The sequence below is a fragment of the Mandrillus leucophaeus genome, unplaced genomic scaffold, assembly GCF_000951045.1.
Source record: "Mandrillus leucophaeus isolate KB7577 unplaced genomic scaffold, Mleu.le_1.0 Scaffold296, whole genome shotgun sequence".
Classification (NCBI taxonomy): domain Eukaryota; kingdom Metazoa; phylum Chordata; class Mammalia; order Primates; family Cercopithecidae; genus Mandrillus; species Mandrillus leucophaeus.
The window spans coordinates 2,880,259-2,901,229 of NW_012103098.1; the positions used below are offsets into that span (position 1 = coordinate 2,880,259).

General features: G+C 56.2%; 1 protein-coding gene and 1 pseudogene across 1 annotated transcript in view; both read right to left on the reverse strand.

Annotated features, from left to right (window-relative positions):
• Positions 1 to 20,971, reverse strand: part of DNAH1 (dynein, axonemal, heavy chain 1) — an 86,566-nt gene that overhangs the window by 12,043 nt on the left and 53,552 nt on the right. The window contains exons 38-58 of the mRNA XM_011986225.1: positions 19,635 to 19,812; positions 18,529 to 18,723; positions 18,319 to 18,438; positions 17,947 to 18,105; positions 17,757 to 17,864; positions 16,496 to 16,636; positions 16,194 to 16,354; positions 15,530 to 15,687; positions 13,246 to 13,419; positions 12,666 to 12,704; positions 9,513 to 9,691; positions 8,178 to 8,408; positions 6,560 to 6,756; positions 5,944 to 6,079; positions 4,800 to 5,008; positions 4,363 to 4,534; positions 3,416 to 3,607; positions 2,946 to 3,056; positions 2,047 to 2,232; positions 1,539 to 1,730; positions 68 to 235 (exon numbers count right to left, since the gene is read on the reverse strand). Coding sequence (XP_011841615.1) covers positions 68 to 235; positions 1,539 to 1,730; positions 2,047 to 2,232; positions 2,946 to 3,056; positions 3,416 to 3,607; positions 4,363 to 4,534; positions 4,800 to 5,008; positions 5,944 to 6,079; positions 6,560 to 6,756; positions 8,178 to 8,408; positions 9,513 to 9,691; positions 12,666 to 12,704; positions 13,246 to 13,419; positions 15,530 to 15,687; positions 16,194 to 16,354; positions 16,496 to 16,636; positions 17,757 to 17,864; positions 17,947 to 18,105; positions 18,319 to 18,438; positions 18,529 to 18,723; positions 19,635 to 19,812 — 3,406 coding nt within the window. The remainder of the gene's footprint in view (positions 1 to 67; positions 236 to 1,538; positions 1,731 to 2,046; positions 2,233 to 2,945; positions 3,057 to 3,415; positions 3,608 to 4,362; positions 4,535 to 4,799; positions 5,009 to 5,943; positions 6,080 to 6,559; positions 6,757 to 8,177; positions 8,409 to 9,512; positions 9,692 to 12,665; positions 12,705 to 13,245; positions 13,420 to 15,529; positions 15,688 to 16,193; positions 16,355 to 16,495; positions 16,637 to 17,756; positions 17,865 to 17,946; positions 18,106 to 18,318; positions 18,439 to 18,528; positions 18,724 to 19,634; positions 19,813 to 20,971) is intronic.
• Positions 13,739 to 15,246, reverse strand: LOC105544009 (annotated as a pseudogene).

Sequence of the window (20,971 nt, forward strand, 5' to 3'; positions counted from 1 at the left end):
GCAGGGTTAGCTCGCCAAGTACCCCGGGGAGGGGAGCATACCCCCACCAACTCCACTCAGCCCTCACCCGCTTGGGCTCCACGGCCTTGGCCACAAAGTGGTACTTGTGCATGGCGCGCACCCACTGGCAGATGGAGGTGCAAGCCTTGGAAACCTTGGCAATGGCGGCTGGCTGGAACTCTTCATTATCGATGTACGGCTGGATGGCTTTGATTACCACGTCCCCAATGTTGTCCTGAGGTGGGAAGCCTGGGCCTCAAAAGGCTGCTTCTCAAAGGTGACAGGGGAAGGGCTCTGCTGGGAGGTGGGGCCTGCCGAGGGACGCCCTGACTTTTATGCCCTGTGCAGGCCTCAGTATAGATTCTTTCTCCTTAAGGAACAACATAGCCCAGAAAGGCTGGCCAGAAAGGAATCTTTGGTCCCCAGGATTTTAGATCATATGATTAGGGAGGTCTTCCTTGGTATACTGTGGCAGTCTCGAGAGCCCATAACACACAAGACCCCACTTAAAAGCTCATTTAGAGGCAAGGGCTACTTTCTGAAAGCAAGCCCATCAGCAGGTATTGGGGTGAGTGAGTGGTTCTGAGGCCCACCAGGCTCATGTTCAACCTCAAGAGCTGACACCATCCCCTGGGGCTCTTGTCCCACCCAGGGAGAGTCCAGCCCTGTAATTCATAATAGGCCCAGGTATTTGCATTGCTCACGAGCTCCCAGAGGTCAGAACGTGGGCCCCGGGGAGCCTAAGCACCAGCCTTGAGCACTCCTGACTTGGGCGCTTCTCTCAGAGGGACTTGATTAGGCCTGTGGGGCCTCTAGTTTCCTGTCTGATGGAAGAGGAGAAGGAGGGGTGGGATAGCCCATAAGGAGTCCAGATGCTGCTGAAATGGGTGTGGGATGTGCCCAGGGCCTGATACTGACACACAGTGGATGGTGGTCTGTGTGGGACAGGCAGCTACCCCCTAGCTAATTTCTGGGCTGCAGAGCTAAGGGGCTATGAGCTCCAGGCTACTTAACCATGGCACAGCCCCCGAGAGAGCACATGCCCAAGGATACTGATGGCCTCAGATGGACAGAGAAACCCAGAGACAGACAGGGAAGCTGGGCCCCAGGTGCTGAGGCTGAGGGAGAGAGGGAATGACTGGGCAGATGGTGAAGGTCTTGGCCAAGGCTTGGGGGTTGCTGGGAAGAAAGGGCATGAAAGAGAATCCCCAGGCTGTGGAGACTTGGAATGACCATGGGTGACTTCCTATGAGGCACAGGAGCCTGTCTAGGTCCCAATTTCCTCAATACCTTTCTGTGGGTGGGTCTGTCACCCTCAGACTGAGAACTCCTTGGGGCCGGGCTCTGGTTCCAGTCATCTGCGTGGCCCTCAGGCCCTTGTGTGGTGCTGGTGGTGGGGAGGTGGACAGAGAGAGACGGGACAGAGGCCACTGCACATGCAGATGCTGTGGTGGGGCAGGCTCCTCTCCAGCTTCACTGTCCTGCCGGGCAGGCCTTGTCCTCACTTGCTGGCTGGCCAGGGTGCCTGGCATGCTTACCTTGTCAAACTTGAAGAGGCTCTCGAGGAAGCGGCCCGGGTCCTGCAGCAGCCCCTTGCCAGGCTCCCAGTAGTCATCCACCTTGGTGCCTGGCTTTTCTCCAGGCACCTTCTTGGGCTTGATGCCTTTCATGATGCACACAGCTTCTATGACCAGCTTCACGCCTGGGGGTGGCCGCTGCATGGCACGTACCTGCAGGCCCAGCCACCAAGTGGGGAAGACTCAGACCCAGTGGGCACCCCTTGGCAGGGACCCTGACAGAAAGGTTGGCCCTACCAACCAAGTCCCTACTACCACAGGACACGGGCAGATCCAGAGATCCACCGAGGTTGGCCTCAGCCCACAGTTCCTCCTGCTCCTCAACCCAGGTACCCATACTCCTACCTGGGCCCTGGGGGCTGGAACGAGGAGGGCGGGGCAGGCAGCTGGGTTCCAGGGGATGTGCAGAAGGAGGGCCTGAGGACAGAAGCATATGAGAGGGAATGCCAGGAGATGCCCTGCTGCCCACCTCAGTCACGTCGTTCTTGTTGAGGTTGCGCAGGCTGGCCAGTGCCGCGTCCAAGGCCGGCAACGCCTCGTCCAGGTCCTTCTGAGCATCATCGGCAATAGCTTGTGCCTTCTTGGCCTTCTCGTTGGCTTTGATCTCCTCTGTCTGCACTGAATTCCGGGTCTCCTCGGCGATGGCCGTATCCACCTGGGGATGGGAGACACAGGGCTGTCCTCTTCCCTTTTCTCTTCTCTGCATCTCAGTCTCCTCAGATGGAAGGAAATGAGCGTTGGGGTGCCCTGTTCTCCAAGGGCCCTCCAGCTGTGATAGGCCAGAGAGGCCTGGGAATATCAGGAGTCCCTTCCACCTCCTGAGTGCTCACCATGGGCCTGACGTGTGGCTGGGGGCCTTACAAGTTTGGATATCAGTGCCCCACGGGCAGGGCCCCCTAAGCCTGCAGGCACCTTCACGCAAGACAGAGAAAGACCTTCCTCCTGCCTTTCTTCCAGCTTCTATCTGCTGGGAAATTTTGCAATGCACTGACTTTGCTGAGCAGGATACTTGACTATTCCTTCCAGAAAGTTGTCATAAGGAATACACAAACTGCAAGGTCTGCTGTGAGGATCGGGCCCTCCAACGCGGGGCCCTGTGCTGGGCAGACTCCGGGTTGTGGTTATTGGAATCGTTTGGATTCCTCTGCCTTGCTCCTCACCGACCCCCTGCCCAGTGCAGTGCCTGGCACAGAAGAGCTACCAGGCAAACATTCCACGACTAAATGGATGACTACTGATTGAGGAAGCTGGGGCACAAGGAGGCCAGATGACTTGCGGGGGCCAAGCAGCTAGCAAGCCTGTGCCTTTGTGAGGGTGCTGAGCTTCCTCAGAGTCAGGCATCAGGGAGGGGCTCAGGAGCACCCCAACCTTGATCTGCTCCATGGTGAGCATGGTGTCCTTGGCAGCCTCCTCCAGCAGGGGGTGCATACTCTCCAGGTCCTCCTGCATCTTGGCTACGTCCTCAGAAGTGCGCAGCAGCTGGGCGTCGGGGCACAGAGAGGAAAACAGGTGTGGCAGGGGACAGAGAGAGCACAGGGCCTGCTGGGCCGCCCTCATTCATGAGAGAAAGGCTGTGGCCGGCAGGTTCAGTGGCCCCCAAGTTGCCCAGACAACCCCAGAGGAAGGGCATCAGTCCCCCAAGTATCTGTGGGGTGCCCTGCTCTGGCCTGGCCCTTGACTGGCAACTTTTGTGCTTTTGACGAGGGGGAAGCCACCCACTTCAACAACGTGGGCTGCAGTTTGAAAGGCCGACCGCGGTGGCACCCTGGAGTTAGGGCTGAGTGAGCGGGTAGCCTGCAGGCAGCTGGCCTTGTCCACGGGGACTCGCCTGGGCCCACCTTGTCGAGGCCGCTCTTCATGCGGTTCTTGGCAGTTTTCAGCTCCAGTTTCTTCTGCCCGATGAGGATGGAGAAAATATGAAGCAGCTCCAAGTAGCTCTTGGGGGTCACATAGTTGTGGCGGGTCAGCTCTGCCAGGTACTCGATGCACTTCTTGGACACTGACTGGTGGATGTACACACAGACCTGGATCTGGGGGAGTGAGACCATGGATGCCGGCCTGGTAGGGGCCCCAAGAAAGACAGGGAGTGGGTGCCCACAGCCACTGCAGCCTGGGCCGAGGAGGGGGCCACAGCAGGAACCTCCATGCCTCTCACACTCACTCTGTGAGCCTCACGACCTCCAGGTCGAGGTCACCTTTTGTGCAGATGAAAAACCCCAGGCCCAGGGAAGTCCAGAGGTTAGTTCAAATTCACATAGCTATCAAGGGCAGGGCTGGCTTTGAACTTGGACCTAGGTTTCTCCCAGCTCTTGGCCCAGTGGTCTTGTCACAGCCCCCATGACCTGCCTGTCTCTGAGAGCCCTGAGGGGTTGCCCCCTCAGATACTGGATCTAGGGGGAGAGAGGGCCCAAGGCCTCAGCACAGCTGGGCAGGGAAATGTTGGGACTGTCACGGTCTCAGGTTGGACCAGGCAAATCTACATCCCCATCTGTGGTCTCTGGAGTTCTATCAGGGGGTTCTTGGAAGAAAGCACCATGAAGCCCTCAGGGAATAAGGGAAACAGTACCCATGCAGCTGTGTTCCCAGCACTCTAATCACTGTGATGACCTGTGGCACTGCCCATTTACAGATGAGGAAACGGAGGCTTAGACAGGAAGCACAGCCTGACCAAAAGCTTGCCCTCTGTGGTGGGCCTGGGAATCTCACCCAGACCTTGGTGACCCTGAGCCCATGCCTCAAACTAAACAGTTCTCCCCAAGGGCCTGAGCTTCACCAAGACACCCACCAGTCCTTGGATTTCTTCCTGGGAGGATTCCAGTTCTGGGATCTCATTGAGGAACATGGTGGCTACAGACTTCAGGGCCTCTGCCGGCCACTCGTTAAACCAGTCGATGGTACAGCAGTTGACCAGGGAAGGAAACTGCCTCAGACGAGCTCGGAAGACCTCTCCGATGGGGCTGGAAAGCCAGAAATCCAAATGAGGTCCAGAGACACTGACCAGTGCCCCCAGGAGCCCAGGACCCAGGGTCCTTGCACAGCCCTGTGGCATGGCAGCCAGGACATAGCAGCACAACAGCCTGGGCCCAACGACATGATGGCCAGGCCCAGGGCTGCGTCTCCTCATCTCAGGCTCCAGCGCGTGGTGTCCAGTGTCCCCGGGGCCAAGCCCTGTACACACCCAGCTCCGCTGCCCCGGCGCAGCCTGGCGACAGCTGCCTGTACCTCATGCACAGCACCATGTGGATGTTACTGCGCACACGCCCAGTGTAAGCAGCCATGAGGTTGGCCTTGGTGGGCTGCAGGCCCTGCTCCTGGACATAGGGCCGCATGGTGCTGACGATCTGGTCCTGCTCATCCACGGTATAGAGGTTGGGAATGTCACCGGAGTTTAGGACGTTGTTGATATCCTCCAGGAAAGATTCGTTCTTGATCTGGGGAGGAGTGAAGGGTTGGGGAGCTAAGCCCCTGCAAGTTGGACTTCATGACCATAGTTTTGTTGGACCTTCACAACAGCTCCATTTGACAGATTGTACCACTAAGGCTCAGAGAAGCCCAGAGTCACACAAGTGACCTCATAAGAGACTAGCCCGTATTCATAGTCTAGGATTTGCTCCTGTACAGAAGCTATGAAAGCCACCGGGTTGCAGCAGGACCCTGGGTCCTCAGTGAGGGATTTGGCATCTTCCTCTTCACCCCTCTCCATGCCTCAGTTTACTCACAAGAGGAAACCATTGCCACGGGCAGAGATAGGTCCTTGCCCATCTCATACAGCCTGGGCCCGGCTTGTGTTAGATGGCATCCTCCCTTTCCTGACTCACACAGTGGCTGCCTTGAAGGGAGTTCTGGGGTTAGGACAGGGCTGTGAGCAGAGGGGCCTTTGTCCAGGGTGGGGCACGTTCGGGGGCTTCAGCCTGGGCCCCTGGGCCCAACCCTGACCACCAGCCAGGTGGAAGCCTGTTCTGTCTTGTGACCCTAGACAACCTCTCAGAGATCTAGGGAGAAGCCTCATGTCACTCCAAGAGGGAACAGGGAAGCCATGGGTCCCCAGCACTTTGGGGACAAGCCCTGTGGTCCTTGAGGTGGGATGCCATTGGCCAGTGAGTGGGGTGCTATGCTACCAGGGCTTTCTTTACCCTTGGGGTATGAGTGATGATCTATGCCCCACCTTAGCTCTGAGAGGTTGGGTTTGGTCTCATGCTCTCAACTTGCCCATCTGTGGCCCCACCTGGTCCTGGCGGTTTCTTCTGAGATCTGCCCTGACTGCCAGTGAGCTGGGCATGAAGGACTGACCACCTTCTGGGATGCTATGCTCAGATGGGGTTGTGTCCAGCCCCCCGAGCCCTGCCCTCTGCTGTGGCAGTGGCACCTGGGTGTCCGAGAACAGGAAGGTGATGGGTAGGTTCTGAAGGCCCGCCTTGAGCAGGACCTTCTTGACATCGTCGCGCCACTCGGGCATGCCGTAGTTCTTGGATAGTTCAATCTGGAAGCACTCGTACTCGGCCCTGGAGGCAGAAGTTTGGGTTGAAGCATGCTAGGGGCTTGGGGCCAGGCGCTGAAAGGTGGTGGGTGGCCACACCCTACCCCGACCACCTGGAGTTCTGCTCCCATCCTGAGCAGACCTGCAGGTCCTTCAGGCCCTGAACCCGCTTTTTTGCCTCTAGACCTTTGCCCAAGCTGTTCCCTCGGTCCAAACGCCCTTCCCTTCCATCCTCCCAGCTCTGATTCTAAGAGCAGCCCTGGCCACCTCCCCTAGTAATCCCTCTGGGATGCCTGTTCTACACTTCCCTCCCCACAGCACCACAGGGCACTGCTGCTGCCTCTCCCTGCAGCCCAGGTCCTGCTACTAGTCTTTCCAGAAGCCTGTGGGCTGTGCGGGTCTGCTTCAGGGCTGCCTGAGGCCTCTACCACTGTACAAAAGCATGGGTTAAAGCGACCAGCCAGCCCCGGCCACCCACTGCCCAGCACGCCTCAGAGGCCCTCACATGTGCGAGGCGAGCCGTGTGAGGGAGCTGCGGCCGCTGCCACCCACACCCAGCAGGAGTGCATTGCCCAGCGCCTGGCGCAGGGTGCGGCTGATGCGGCAGATGTGGCTCATGGCGTCCATGAAGAGGACCAGCTTCAGCTTGGCCGTGTTGATCTGGTTGTAGTCCTCTATGTACTCCTCAATCACCTGCATCATCTGCGCACCAAGGTGAGGATGGCGAAGGCAGGGCTTCTCTTACTGTAAGGTCTCCCCGCTCCCCCGCACCCACCTGCTTTCTTCTCTGTCCTGACCGAGAAGCATGGGTGCCTTGACCACCCTGTGACCTGGCCAGCTGCATGTTTCCCCTGCAGGCTCGAGCCCAAGCTGAACATTCCCAGACACTGATAAACTTGCTTAGGTTGTTGCTCTAAACACTGAGGGATTGGCCTAGTGCAGTGGCTCATGCCTATAATCCCAGCACTGTGGGAAGCCAAGGCGGGAGGATCACTCGAGCCCAGGAGTTCAAGACCAGCCTGGGCAACATGGCAAAACTCTGCCTCTACCAAAAAATATATATATATAAAAATTAACTGGGCATGTTGGTGCATGCCTGTGGTCCCAGCTACTCGGGAGGCTGAGGTGAGACAACTGATAGAGCCCATGAGGTGGAGGGTGCAGTAAGCCAAGTTTGTGCCACTGCCCTCCAGCCTGGGTGATGGAGCAAGACTCAGTCACACACACACACACAAACAAAAACAAAAACAAAACCCATTGAGGGATCAAGCATATTGTTAAGCACATAGAAGCTAGCCCCAGCCCACCCAAATTCCTTCAGTCCTCATGTGAACTCCATAACTCATATGACTCCTTCGTTGCAGACGTACCATACTGAGCTAGAACATCTCTGCTCTCCCCCGTAAGTGAGTTCCCCTAATAAATGCTCTGGACTGATTACCCTGGAATTTAATGCTTCTTTCTTTGGAATCTCAACCAGTCCAATCTAGGGATGGCTTGGGGGCAGTCCCTTGTAGGAACTTGCTTTCTGCCACTTTTGGGGTGACTCCAGCCATGGGCTCAGGCGATCAGAGCACCGTGTACTGGGGCCCTCCCTGATGGGGAGCTCACCTGCCACAGTGTACCCTGCTCCTCCTGTGCATGGTGGGGATGCTGGGCCTTAAGAAGCCAGGCCCCCCTGCACGAGGCCTCACCCAGGGACACATGGAGGCCTGAGAGGTGAGTCAGAGCCCTGCCTGCTCCTTCTGGGGCTCACCAGGGTATGCTGACCCTGGGACCCTGGTGGGAGCTCTGGGAATTAGGAAAGGATGCATATAGAGAGAAACAGAACCATGGCCCCAGGCCCCCCAACCTAGCCCTCTGTGGAGGGATGATTGCCCCTATGTCTAGAGCCCATCTCAGCTGAACCACAGGCTGGTTCTCAGAGATAAGCAAAGAAACTGGTACCCAGAGAAAGCAAGGGCATGCTGGGAGTCTCCTGGAGCTGGCCTTCTCATCCCGAATCCTGGCCCCCTGGTTACAGTGTGGTGGTCTGTTAGTGGTGACTGCAGGAGGCCTGGGCCCCAGGGAGGCGGATTGAAGAAGACCCCACCAGGGGTAGGGCGCCTGCCTGGACCCCTCACCTTACTCTCACTGGTGATGAGCTCGTAGGACTTGACATCGGAGCCTGGTGACATGAAGTCCCCGTAAAGAATGGGCTGGAAGGGGCACACCTTGTTAAAGGTCACCTCCCACTGCTCCATGCAGCGCTTGAGGAGCTGGTCGAACCAGCTGCGGTCCTCCTCATTCACCAGTCGGTCCCGGAACACGCGGCAGTTCTCATGATACCACAGTCGCAGCAGCTGCACTTGGTCCTGTGGTAGCCCCAGCATCGGTGCCTGTCCTTGGCCCCCGAGCCCTCAGCTATCTCTCACAGCACTAGGCGAGGGAGGGTGGACCCCAGTTCCTGGGGCCCTGACTGGAGCCTGGCTCCCCTACCATGGCCCAGGCACAGTGTGCGGGGGCTGCTGGCCAGTGCGACTGCTGGCTGGCTGAGGATGCAGTGGACTGCACAGTGCTGCCTGGCCTCCTCATGCCTCAGCTCCAAGTCCAACTGGCCAAGTGCCTCCTGGGTGTCTGGCTCTGCTAGTTTGTCACAAGCACCTCACTTCCACCATTTAGCCCCCTGTGGCTCCCCTAACCCCAAGCCTGTGAGCGATGCTTGATTCTCCTAATACCTTCCCAACACCCCACATCTAACCACCCACCAAGCCACACTGACATGACCCACAAATCTCCTCGGAACCTGCCCCTCTCTCCATCTCTGCTGCCGCCTCTGTCCCAGCTTCCTTGCATCTCCCTGGGTGGCAGAACTGCCCTGCGGAAGCTCCCAGCCTTTTCTGTAGACTTTGTTGGCTATAAACATGGCTACAAGGCCAGGGCCAGCTTCTGTCCTGCTCACCCCATCTCCTTAGCCTGGGCTACACATACACTGGCCGCTCAGTCCCATTCCAAAGTGCAGGTCTGTCCCCCGCCCACCCACACAGCTCCTCAATAGAACAAATTTAAGCTCCATGCTGCCCCCCCACCGTGTCTAGTGCCTGGCCCCATCCCTGCCACTGCTCCTGACACCTGGCTCCCTGCTACACTTCCCCCTCCTTCCACCTGAGTGTTTTTGGTTCCCAGAGGGCACCCTGCTCACTGTCCCTCAAGCGTTCACACATGCAGGGCCCACACCAGAAGCCCTCTTTCTCCCTCATCTTGCCCTGGCTCTCTCATGTGATCCCTGTCTCAGCCACCATTCCAGGTGTGGGTTCAACCCACAAGACTGGGCTCAGCTGCACCAAGGCTAGGCTCTGGGGGGCCTGGCATCCCCATGTTCCAGGGCCTGTTTGGGCAGGAAGGCCTGAGATTGGTGGGGCTGGGGAGGATGGGGAGAGCAGTGTGGGCATTGGGGAGGGTGCCTGCCCGGTCCTCACCTCGACCTTGGCTGGATCAGCCATGAGCATGCCTTGGAAGACTTTGGAGAGGTCCCTCAGGTTGAAGGTGTAGTGGGACTTGGCTGGAGTGGGCAGCAGCTGGGAGGTGATGGTGGCATACACCATGATGGTGGCTTCCACAAGGGGCTCCGTGAAGTGGGCAATGTGGGGGGCCCCGGCTGCGGGAATAGGAGAGTGGCCTGGGTCACATGCCAGGAGCTCCCTCTGTTGCCTCTGCAGGTCCTGATGTCCTTGCCTTTGCTGTGCCCCCCACTAAGCCCCTTCCCCAGCCTTCAGGCTTGGATTCCACGTACCCTTTGGCTCCGTCTCGGATGTCCCCAGTGTGGGGGAGGTGAAGAATCTCCTGCTCTGCACCCCGTATATCTTTATGCCAACATGGCCTGTCGGAGCACTGGGACTCATCATGGAATTGGGGGTGCTCGTGTGGTCAGTGCTGGGCGGGGCCATTACTGCCTTGTCCTACGGGGGCTGTGACCAGACCTGAACATTCCATCTCTGAGCCACATGTGGGGAGGGTCTTATGGTCCACATAGGCCTCAAGATGCCTAAGGGTGGGTGTGGGGAGGCCTGGAGCACACCCCCGACCTTGAGGGCTCACCACCCACTTCAGGGCTGCCCACTTCTCAACCTGCATTTTCACCACTCACACACCTATCGGCCTGTTCTTTGAAAACTATCCAATTCTGTGCTGGGAACTCAAATTCTGTCAGTGGAAACTTGGTGAGAAGTAGAAAAAATGGAAAGAAAGGGCAGGAGAGGGGCTTGTCTGTTGACACAGGCACTGGGCACAGAGTGACCCAAACAGACATACTCCTCGCTCTCAAGCTGACATTCTTGTCGGGAGGCTGACAATGAGTGGATTAGCAAGTAATAAAGACAGCAAACAGGTGTCAAGGGCTACGAGCAGCCCCGCAGCAGGAAAGGGGCCTGGGGATGGCCAGAGTTGGGCTTGGGGGCGATTTTACAGCAACGCTGGGGGAGGCCTCACTGAGGAAGGGGATGTCAAGCAAAGAAGTGAGATGCAAACTCGCACATAACTGGAGAAAAATTGTCCCAGGTAGAGGAGAAAGCAAGGGCAAAGGCCTAGAGGTGGGAGCAGGCCTGGCATGTTAAGGACCAGCAATGAGGGGGTGAGCAGGAGGCGGTGAGATCAGAGGACGAGGTGGGGCGAACTGAGGATGGCTTTCCCTACCACTGTCAGGACCCGGGCTCTTGCCTGGATGCGATGGGTGAGAGAGGAGGAATGTGGCCTGATGGAATGATTTAATGGGTCCCTGTGCCCTTAAGCAGAAGATAGACCTTAGGCAGGAGAAGGCAGCTGCCAGGAGACCATGGCAGGGCTGCAGCACTGACCAGGTGGGCGAGGACAGGGTGGTGAGCAGTGGCTGATCAGGATGGATTCTTTTTTTTTTTTTTTTTTTTGAGACGGAGTCTCGCTCTGTCGCCCAGGCTGGAGTGCAGTGGCCGGATCTCAGCTCACTGCAAGCTCCGCCTCCCGGGTTTACGCCATTCTCCTGCCTCAGCCTCCCGAGTAGCTGGGACTACAGGCGCCCGCCACCTCGCCCGGCTAGTTTTTTGTATTTTTAGTAGAGACGGGGTTTCACCGTGTTAGCCAGGATGGTCTCGATCTCCTGACCTTGTGATCCGCCCGTCTCGGCCTCCCAAAGTGCTGGGATTACAGGCTTGAGCCACCGCGCCCGGCCTAGGATGGATTCTTAAGGGAGAACCTATGGGAACTCCTGACAGGTGAGCTGTGGGGCGAGGGAAGGGGGCATGGAGGATGGTGCCAAGACTCCATCTTGCCTGGAGCACCTGGAAGGATGGAGCTGCCAAAGCCTGAGATGAGAAGAGTGCGGGGACCAGGGCACTTAGGAGTTTGGCTCTAGACAGGTTCGGCCTGAGATACCCTGTGGACATCCCAGGGGAGATGCGGAGCCAGGTGTTGAGGGGAGAGGTCTGGGCTGAGGATGTAGACTTGGGAGTTGCCAGCACAAAGATGGATTTCCCCGTCAGAGGCGGGATGGGACTGTCTGAGGAGAGTGTGGTTGGAGGGAGAAGAGGGAGGAGAGTGTGGTTGGAGGGAGAAGAGGCTGGAGACCAAGCCCAGTCCATCTGAGAATGGGCAGCCAGGGATGGGGGAGGCCTGAGAGAAGCCTGCAGCAGGAAGGGGATGTCTGCCGGCCAGCACTACTGACCCCCGGGAAGGCGAGGACAAGGGCTGACCGCTGGTCTGGCCACAGAAGGCCACTGGTGACAAGAGCACTCTCAGAGGGTGAGACGGGCATTCACAGGAAAGTGGGAGGGGAGGGCGGGTACAGGGGGAAGAGGCAATGCTTTGGAGGAGTTTTGCTATCAAGGTGAGCAGAGAGGTAGAGTGATGGGCTGGGGCAGGTGGGAAGGGGGCCCAGAGAGGCTGTTTTGCATTTGGTGGTTAAGATGGAGAATGGGGCTTGTTTGTGGAAGGCCCAATGGCGAAGGGAGCACTGGTGTTGGTGGGGAAGAGGGGAGCCGCATTCCCAGGCAGGCCCAGGAGGAGGCTGGGCTTTGCCGTGGAGCAGCAGTCCGTTCCCAGCCACAGGAAGGAAGGCAGGGCGCAGGTAAGCAGATGGGTGCAGACCCAAAAGGCAGCTGTCTCCCGACAGCCTCTTTCAGCTGAAGGCAGGGGGAGGAGGCAGGCCTGGGCAAGGACAGGGACTGCAGTGGTCAGCTGCCTTGCCGCGACGACGGGCAGATTCATCACAATGTCTGCCCCACAGACATCCCGGCTTTCCTGCGCACACCTGCTCCCTGGAGTTCTGATTCTTCACATAGGGTGGGAGTTCGTTGGATTCCCTTATTCATGCATTCATTTTGCATTTAATTTGCGTCTATCATCAGCTGGACACTAACGCAGGCATGGAAGGGCTGGCTGACTCTAAGAATGGGTGAATGAGCTTGTGGGGCAGCCAGTGCCTGTGTCAACCTTTGCTCTGGCACCCAGTGGCCCAAGGTCCCCACATGAACCTAAGGATGGTTCACCACGGCGCCTGGTCCCAGTCTCAACATATCCAACCAGAGCCCAGAGCTCCTCCTGGAACCAGTGCCCCCTTCCCACCCAGGCCCTCCTGGGCCTCCGCCCAGGCCCACACTTACGCACAGGCTCCCGGTAGCTTTTCTCTCCAAGGAGTCCATCTAGAGGATGGAGGGAGAGACACGGGGCTCGGGGTTAGGTGGACATCTTGCTGCTCACCCTGGCCAGGTGAAATGGTAGGGGAAACAGCATCTTGGGGTAAGCTCTTCCCCAAACTCCATAAAGGCTCAGAGACACTCCATCCATCCTATCTTGTGGCTTCTCCTGATTTACAAAAGTAACATGCCTCCCCCAGAGTTTCTGGGCAAGTACTAATGTATACATATGTATGTATGTGAGTGAGTGCATATCTATGTGTATCATACATCCAGCAATCACCACGTGCCAGGCTTCATGCTAGCTGCTCTACATGCAATATCATATTTAACCCTCACAACCTGGAATGGTAGGCACAGATGAAGAAACAGGCTCAGAGAGATTCATGAGCTGCCAAAGGTCACACAGCTGAGTGAGAGGTGAAGCCGGGGTTGCGGTCATGGTTTGGCCACTCCACCCTTTCTGGTGGCCACCCAGCTGTCCTTGGTCTGGCCTCCCTGGCCTGGGCTTCTGCCTTTGTCCATGCTCACCCCCACCAATACTCACTCATCCAGTTGCCCAGGATAGTGGAGAAGATGCGTTTCTTGCTGACCTCGTCCATCTCAGCAAAAGACAGGTAGTTGAAGTGACGCATCAGCCGTGGGGTGACGGTGTTCCTGCCTCCACCGGGGGGGCCCATGGCACAGACGAAGTTGATGTCCACTAGGTTCTTGAAGGCGCCTGGAGTAGGGGCAGGAAGTCAGGAAGGGCCCTGGCCAGGGCTGCATTATGACCTTTGTGGCCCCTTCGCCATACAAAAATTCAAAATTATACTTTAGAACAGTATTGGAATAAAGACAAATACATCAATATTACACATGAAAATTTTTCTTTGCCCTAAAAATTCATCCTCCTCCCCTTTAATTTTTTTTACAAAGTTTAAAAGTACTTTTTTATTGCAGACATTTTCATATACAACGTTAGTGAAATTGAGCCCCTCCCCTGGCATGGTGACACATACTTCAACCTTATAAAAACATTCAAGTAACCCTGGACATTTTCATGTCACTCTCTTTTTTAGTACCTGGGGATTGGCTTTGGCTAGATTTTCTATTTTAACCCATGCTTCTTCCTGTACTTTCATTTTTAGCTTCTCTTTTAGTTCTTCTGCTTTGAACTGTTGTGTACAGTCATCAAATAGCTTTTGGTTCATCCCCATGAACAGCTTCAGGGCGTTGTATAGCAAACCATGTATTATCTTGTTGCAATGGGTCTTTGAGTTGCGGTACAAGGAAGGAAACACGATGGGCAGAATCTTTGCGGCGTTGTCACTGATTAAACTCATGATGTATTCATTATTCCAGTAATAGAGAGCTCGCTCTGCCACCTGGAAGTGTGGGCTGGAGACACATTTGGCCAACTGCCGGAAGAGGGGCTCCATAGTCTTCACAAATTCTGATGGTTCAATGACATCTAAAATCGCTTCTAATTCATTTAAGAACATTACTTCTTTTGGACTGTGAGTCTTTGGCCAGTATTTGAGAAGTGCCATCACAACAGGTTCTGTGAGGGTGTTGTCCTTTTCTAAAAACTGTACTACACAGTATGCCAGCTGGGGGTGGTAGACACTCAGAGATCTCACTTTGTGCAAAGGTAGTAACACCTTCAGTAAGAAAATTTTGTGTTCTTTTTAGTGGTAAGGCAAATCCATTAATTATACTTCCCAATATTTCCAGTAACTCTGCTATGCCATTATGATGCTCTGTTTCATAAATAAACCTATAAAATAGATTATCTGTTTTCTGATGTAAGCTCTCAAGCCTAGGAATTTCCCATAGATTCTGTGAAGGGTGGTTTTAAGAAAATCTCTCTCCTGAGGATCTTCACTGTCAAAGAGCTCTAAAAGCTGCAGTACAAACTTCTGAGCAATGTATTTCTTTGCTATATTAGGTTGGAAATCTGGAGACTCTAAAAATCTTAAGAAAAATTCATAAACAAGTGTAGATGAGGCCAGGCTGCTTCTAACGTCGGTTCATCTTCCTCTGGGTCAAATTCTGCTCCCCTAGGATTAGAGGAAGGTGGGAATGTTCAAAACGTGTTAACTGCAAACATATGGACTACTACTGGGTAAATAGGCTCTGTGATCACATTCTGATTATGGGTGATATATTCTACCATTTCACTTCAAGCAGCTCGTGTTACTTCCTTCCACTTTAGGTCACTTAGTGGATCAGAAACAAAGTCAAAAGAGGACGCAACACTGACGTAACCTCGGGATAAAAAGCTTCTCTTGATCAGCAGGAGGAACATCTTTTAAGGATGGTAGTTTTTGAAGTTCTCTATTATTGCTTGCACTAAACCTTGAAGAATTGTGCCATTTGTCTTTCTTCACTATGGGCTGAGAGACCAGTACTTTTATTTTAGCAGACACTGTAGACGGGACAGCAACAAGGGTGTTTTCCTGACGGAAATTTGCTCTGATTCTACTATGTCTTGTCCTTCTTTTGAACTTATTCCACTCTTCTCTGCTTTTGGTGATTCTTTCTCCTGCTTGTTTTTATTCGGCATGGCTGGAGTGGGCCGCCGCCGCTGCTGCCCCTGCCGCCGCCTGGGGACTGAGTCGTTCGCTTGCTCTCGCATCAACCTTTTCCAGGCTCCCAGAGACTGCGGCAGCCATGGCGGCGGCGGCGTCTCTCCGCCCCTCCCCCCGCCGGCCCCCCTTTAATTTTAAGATAAATTACAACATTTTTGTGGGTGCCTTAAAGTAGTGTAGGCCTTTAGTGCTGCGCCTCCTGTGCTCTTGCACAGCACGCCCAGCCCTTGCCCTGCCAGCCAGGCCAGCCACACGCACCGATGATCTTGCGGTCGTACCAGCCGCCGTGGTCCATCCACTGGCGCAACAGCTCGATGGGTGGCTGTGCGCCGTAGGTCTCCAGGGCCGGCATGTTCAGGTCATCGATGAAAAAGATAAAGTTGCGCCCCAGAGGTGGTCCAAACACACCCTTCCGCCTGAGAGGGGAGAGGCTGTGTGAGCCCAGCACCCACAGGCACCAGGTCCTCTGAGAATCCAGGGGCAACGGGGTGGCAGCTCTCCCTTTGGGAAGCCCTTGCTAAATTTCAGCCTCCTCCAAATTGCTAGATGTCTTGACCCACATCCTTGTTCTGACTGTCCTGGGACTGCTGGGACAGGCTGACTTGAGTCTGAGCTCCCTCAAAGTGAGTCTCACCTCGCAGGCAGATGGACAACAGGCTTCTCACAGACAGACCCAGGGCCCCGCCCAAGGGCCCAGCCAGGGCGAGCACCCACCCGCTGACCAGCTTTGTAGGAATTTTTGATAGAGGGAAGGCTCTGGAGCAGTCTGTGAGGGAACCCTGGGCCCCTTGAGGGGCTGCCAGTTCCCCCTTGGAGGTTTCTGGCAAACCCAGGAGCATAATTTGGTGGAGAGGTGGGACAGCAGCTGGGTCGGCAAGACCAGGGGGATGCAGGGGTGAGGAAGGAGGGAGGGGTGCCCTGCCTCTTGTCCAGTTTGCTGTCAATGACGTCCTGGGTCTGGTTGGCTGAAGTGCGGGCTGAGAAGGTGAGGAAATGGCTGACGTACTCCAGTGCCAGGTTCTTAAGGAGCTTGTCAGAGATGGTGAGTGTCTTCCCCGTGCCTGTCGGCCCAATGCACAGCACCTGGCAGAGCAGGGATGGCACAGAAGGAGCACGCAGTGGGCCTGGTGCACAGGAGGAGCTGCCCCTGCATCAGTGTGGGAGGCTGGTCAAACCCCAGTGTAGGCCTTGGGGACGGTGGAGGCAGGGCCTGGGGGTGCTCACAGGCTTCTTGTTGGTGAGCAGCATGTCCAGCAAATGGGACATCTGCACGGTGTCCATGGTGGGCACAATGATGTTGCAGTAGTTGGTGTCTGGTACCATGGTGAATGGAGCTGAGTCGTCCATCCACTTCACCCAGGCAACCTGGAATCACAGGTGGCTCGGCGGTGGGCCTGGAGCCCCTTCCTGCCCCACTCCTGGCTGCGGCCCCATGGCCAAGTGCAGAAGGGCCAGGAGCTGCACGGCGCACAGCTGGGCTTTGGCAAGAGGGTCCAGGGGCAGGGTTGCTTCCGGCGGAAACGGAAAGTCCTGTGCCCTGCTTTCTGCATGGGGAGGGTAACTCCCAGCACAAACAGCCAAGAATGGGGACTGAGCACAACTGCATAGGAGGGCTCTCCCTGCCCAGTTTGGGGGCTCCCTAAGGACTGCCAGGCCCTGAGTCTCTGCAGAAAGGAGATGCTCCGAGAATTGAACAGCCCAGAATGCAAAGGTGTTTGCTGTTTAGTTTCAGGCTACCCAAGAAATGTGGGGGCCAGAACCATGGGCGCTGGTATCAGCTGGAAGCTGAGAGACCACTGGGTCCAGTCTTCCCATCACCGTCCCTGCCTGCACAAATCCCTTCACTCACAGCAGCCCTGACCCAGCTTGCAGACGTCCCCTGATGGGGGGATCACTACAGCCAGCCAAACCAATGCATCCCACTGGGCACAGTCCTAACTGTTAGACCCAAATGCGCCCTGGGAGCCCCCAGCAGGACCCTGCACAGTAATGGACAGGTCTCTGCAGACACCTTTCCACCTCTGTCCTCTTGGGCTGGGGTCTTGACCTTGGGATGAGGGTGGGCTCCTGGAGCCCTTGCTAGCTGATAGCAGCGATGAGGACACTAAAGCAGGCTTCAAGAGCTTGCCCCCCACCCCTGGGGAGCCCAGTCTCGGGGAAAATGGGGCTTCTAAGTGGAACTGAGGTGGGCAGTCCCTGGGCTCCGCATCAATGTGGAAGAGGCAGTGTGTATGGCTGGAAAGGGAGGTACTGGAACGTCTCCCCTCTCAGCCCAGCCCTAGGTTCAAGTACAGTTCTGCCACATCTGGAAAACAAGCACAACAGTAACCACTCTACAGGGCCATGAGGATTCATGGGATGATGTAAATAACCCCCGCCTGAGACCTGGTGGCCGTCAATGTGACCGCTCCCTGTGTGGCCATAATTCATTGTGGGAACAGCAGCCACCCTCCCTGTGCAGTCTCTGGGGAGGGCCTGTGGCCACCTGCTTGTATTCCTCCTCTTCATCCTCATTGTCATTGGTGCCACTGATGCCCGCATCCTCCAGCCTGTAATCGAACACCAGCCCCTCTTCTGGGAAGAGCAGAGTCAGCTGCCAGGAACCAGGAGGAGAAGGAGGCTGTGAGGCCCAGTAGGGCTGAGGCTCCTGGTCCCTGGGGGCAGCCGGCTCTCACCTGTTCGTTCTCCATCTTGAGCCTTAGCCAGTGGCTAAAGCTGGTGCGGCCATTGCTGTCCCCAGTGGCACCCACACTCCAGATCAGGGAGAAGATGAACCAGGGCTCAATCAACTCTGCGACGCGACTCAGCTTTTCAGAGGGTATTTTCTTGAGGCCCTGGGGATGAAGGGAACAGTATCAGGCTGAGACAGGAACAGTATCAAGCGGCCGGAGGAAGTGGAGCAGGGGCATGTCTTGACCTCTGCCACACAGCTTTGTTTCTCTACAGCCAATTGGACAGGTGGTCTTGTGACCCATGTTGCACCAATCCAATTCTCTCTTTCAGGCCCCAGAGAGCAAGGAGAACAGTGTGGGGAGAGGGACCAGTACCTCTCTAGGCAGAAAGGGCTTGAAGAAGCAGTCCAGCAGCTTGAGGAGGCTCATGGTCAGGTTGCAGTTGGTTGAGGCGATCACCTCCTTCACTGAGGACCGAACGAAGGAGATGGATTCCTGCAGGGAGCAGGCACCCGGTTCTCATGGCTGGCAGCCACAGTGCCCTGCTGCCCTGCCGGGGTCAGGCATACCCATGGCCTCACTCACCTCCAGGAAGCTGACAAAGAGGGCCTTGAAATGCTCCTCGTAGGGCTTCAGCAAGGGGGGCAGCTTTTTCAGCCAGCACTCGATGAAAGGCATGAGCCCCAGGATGCTGGGCTCCAGGTACACCATGCCACAGCGGGAGACCGTAGCTGGTGAAGCCACCGCCAGGTCTTGTACCTCGAACATCATGGTCATTGCCTGGTGCCAAGATGAACCACATGAGTGGGCTGGCTGCCAGTCCCCAGGCCTGGAGAAAGGGCTGCAGGGCTGCAGGGAGGGGCTGCACATCCTGTAAGTGGGTGATGTGGGCAGGCTGTGGGGCAGGGGCAGTGCTGAGTGGGATGCAGGAACCGCTGGGTCCTTAGCTGATAATGGGCTCTCCTTGGAGCCCTGAGGAGGACCCCAAGCCAGGAGATTCCTGGAGCTCCCTGACCAGACTGGGGTGAGGGCATTTTGGGGTCCCTGGAGGCCTGGGGACATCTGATGGGAACTGTGTATTTTGCTCCAGAGCACCCCCCAACCCCTGTGCACATAGACACAGGTCCACATTGACTGCCAGCTATTTGCTTTTAGGAGGATTCAAGAGCTGAACTCAGTGTAGACCTGTGAGTTGCTCTTGTGCCCAGGCCATATCCCTCTTTCTCTGACAACTGCCCCTCACACACCAGGCAGGTCCCCATGGTGGTCTGTGCCAGGCATCTCCCAGACCCCGGGCACACTGCCAGGACCAGATGCATACCTGACCCCACCTGACCCTACTGAGGCAACATGACTGAAAGTGGGCCTGGGAGGCAAGAGGCAGCATCAACCGGGTAGCAGTGGGACAGGCATCCTGGTGGACTCAGAACACAACAGAAAGAGGGTCTGTATAAAGGGTGCTCTGAACAACTGTGGGACACCCTGAGGTGTGGGAGCTCAGGCCAGGGAGGGGCACTAGGAGCTGAGCCTAAGCTCCTGCTAGCAGGAGGGCTCTTGCTGAGTCACGGTGACAGCCTGAGATGCACCCATGGCCTTGAAAGGGGTGAGGGGGCAGAGTTTGGCCAGCATGGTGCAGCCTCCAGGCCCACCCAGCCTTGGAGGAGAGTGGGCAGGTGGACAGGTGGGTGCACCTCCGTGAGCTTGATGATCTCCCCAGAGCTGAGGCACAGCTTCTTGTTGTCATCCAGCACCGTGTTCATGTTCTCAATCCAGACGGCGTCCACCGGCCCATCGAACATGTACCACTTCTTGTTGGTGTCGGAGGCGATGGCCCCGGCCCGGATGAGCGAGGAGAAAATCCCATCTGTCCTGTAGCGCCAGGGAGGAGAGGGCTGGAGACATCAGGGAGGCTGTGCTTTGAGCACAGCTGGCTCCCAGGGAAGCCTGGGCCCCAGGTGGGCGGGCTCTGCTTTACATTTTCCTTCAATCTCTTTGTCCTTTTAAAAAGTATAATAGGAAAAGTGGGAATTTTTGGTGTCACATGGTGTAATGAAGACATGTGCTCATGTACCCGCCCTGCTGAAGCCCCATTAAAGGTGAAATCCCAACAGGAAAAAGGGACAGGGGAGGAGGCAACAGCAGAGATGGAGGCAGCGCAGCTCTGGAAGACAATGGACAGGGATGGAGGAGGGTAAATGACAGAGCAGAGAAAGCAGCGTGGTGAGAAGTGGCCAGGTCCTGCTTCAGAACCCAGGGGCCTCAGACCTCAGAGGCAGCACACACAAGGGAAGGGGCTGGTAGGGCTGACAAAGATGCTGTGCTTGGTCCAGCCTTAGGCTCTGGAACTTTCTCCTACGTGTCCATATATGCACATCCTTGTAAAATCCAGTTTCAGCAAAGAACCCTGCTAAGTCAGTTTAGCCAGAACCCTTGATATCTGATCACTCTTGAGGCTCCTTCCCTACACCACCCCCAGGTGATGTCTGGTTACCCTGAGGCCTGCCTTCAGTTGGAATCCTGTTAGGTTGGTTCAGCCAGAATCCCCCTCACCACTGATGTTTCCTCTGGATTTTCCACCCACTGATGCTCGCCCTGCCCCTTGACTATAGATTCCCACTGACCCATCCTGTATTCAGAGCCTGGTCTCTCCCCTTAACTACAAGGCCCCAGTGCAGTGGTCTCTGTGCCTGCCATGCTCCTGAATACGTTCTTCCTCAGCATGCTTTAACAGGTATCATTGAGGGCCGGGTGTGGTGGCTCACACCTGTAATTCCAGCACTTTGGGAAGCCGAGGTGGGCAGATCACCTGGGGTAGGGAGTTGGAGGCCAGCCTGACCAACATGGTGAAATCCTGTCTCTACTAAAAATACAAAATTAGCCGGGCGTGGTGGCATATGCCTATAATCCCAGCTACTCGGGAGGCTGAGGCAGAATTGCTTGAACCCAGGAGGCGGAGGTTGCAGTGAGCCGAGATGGTGCCATTGCACTCCAGCCTGGGCAACAAGAGCAAAACTGAGTCTCAAAAAAA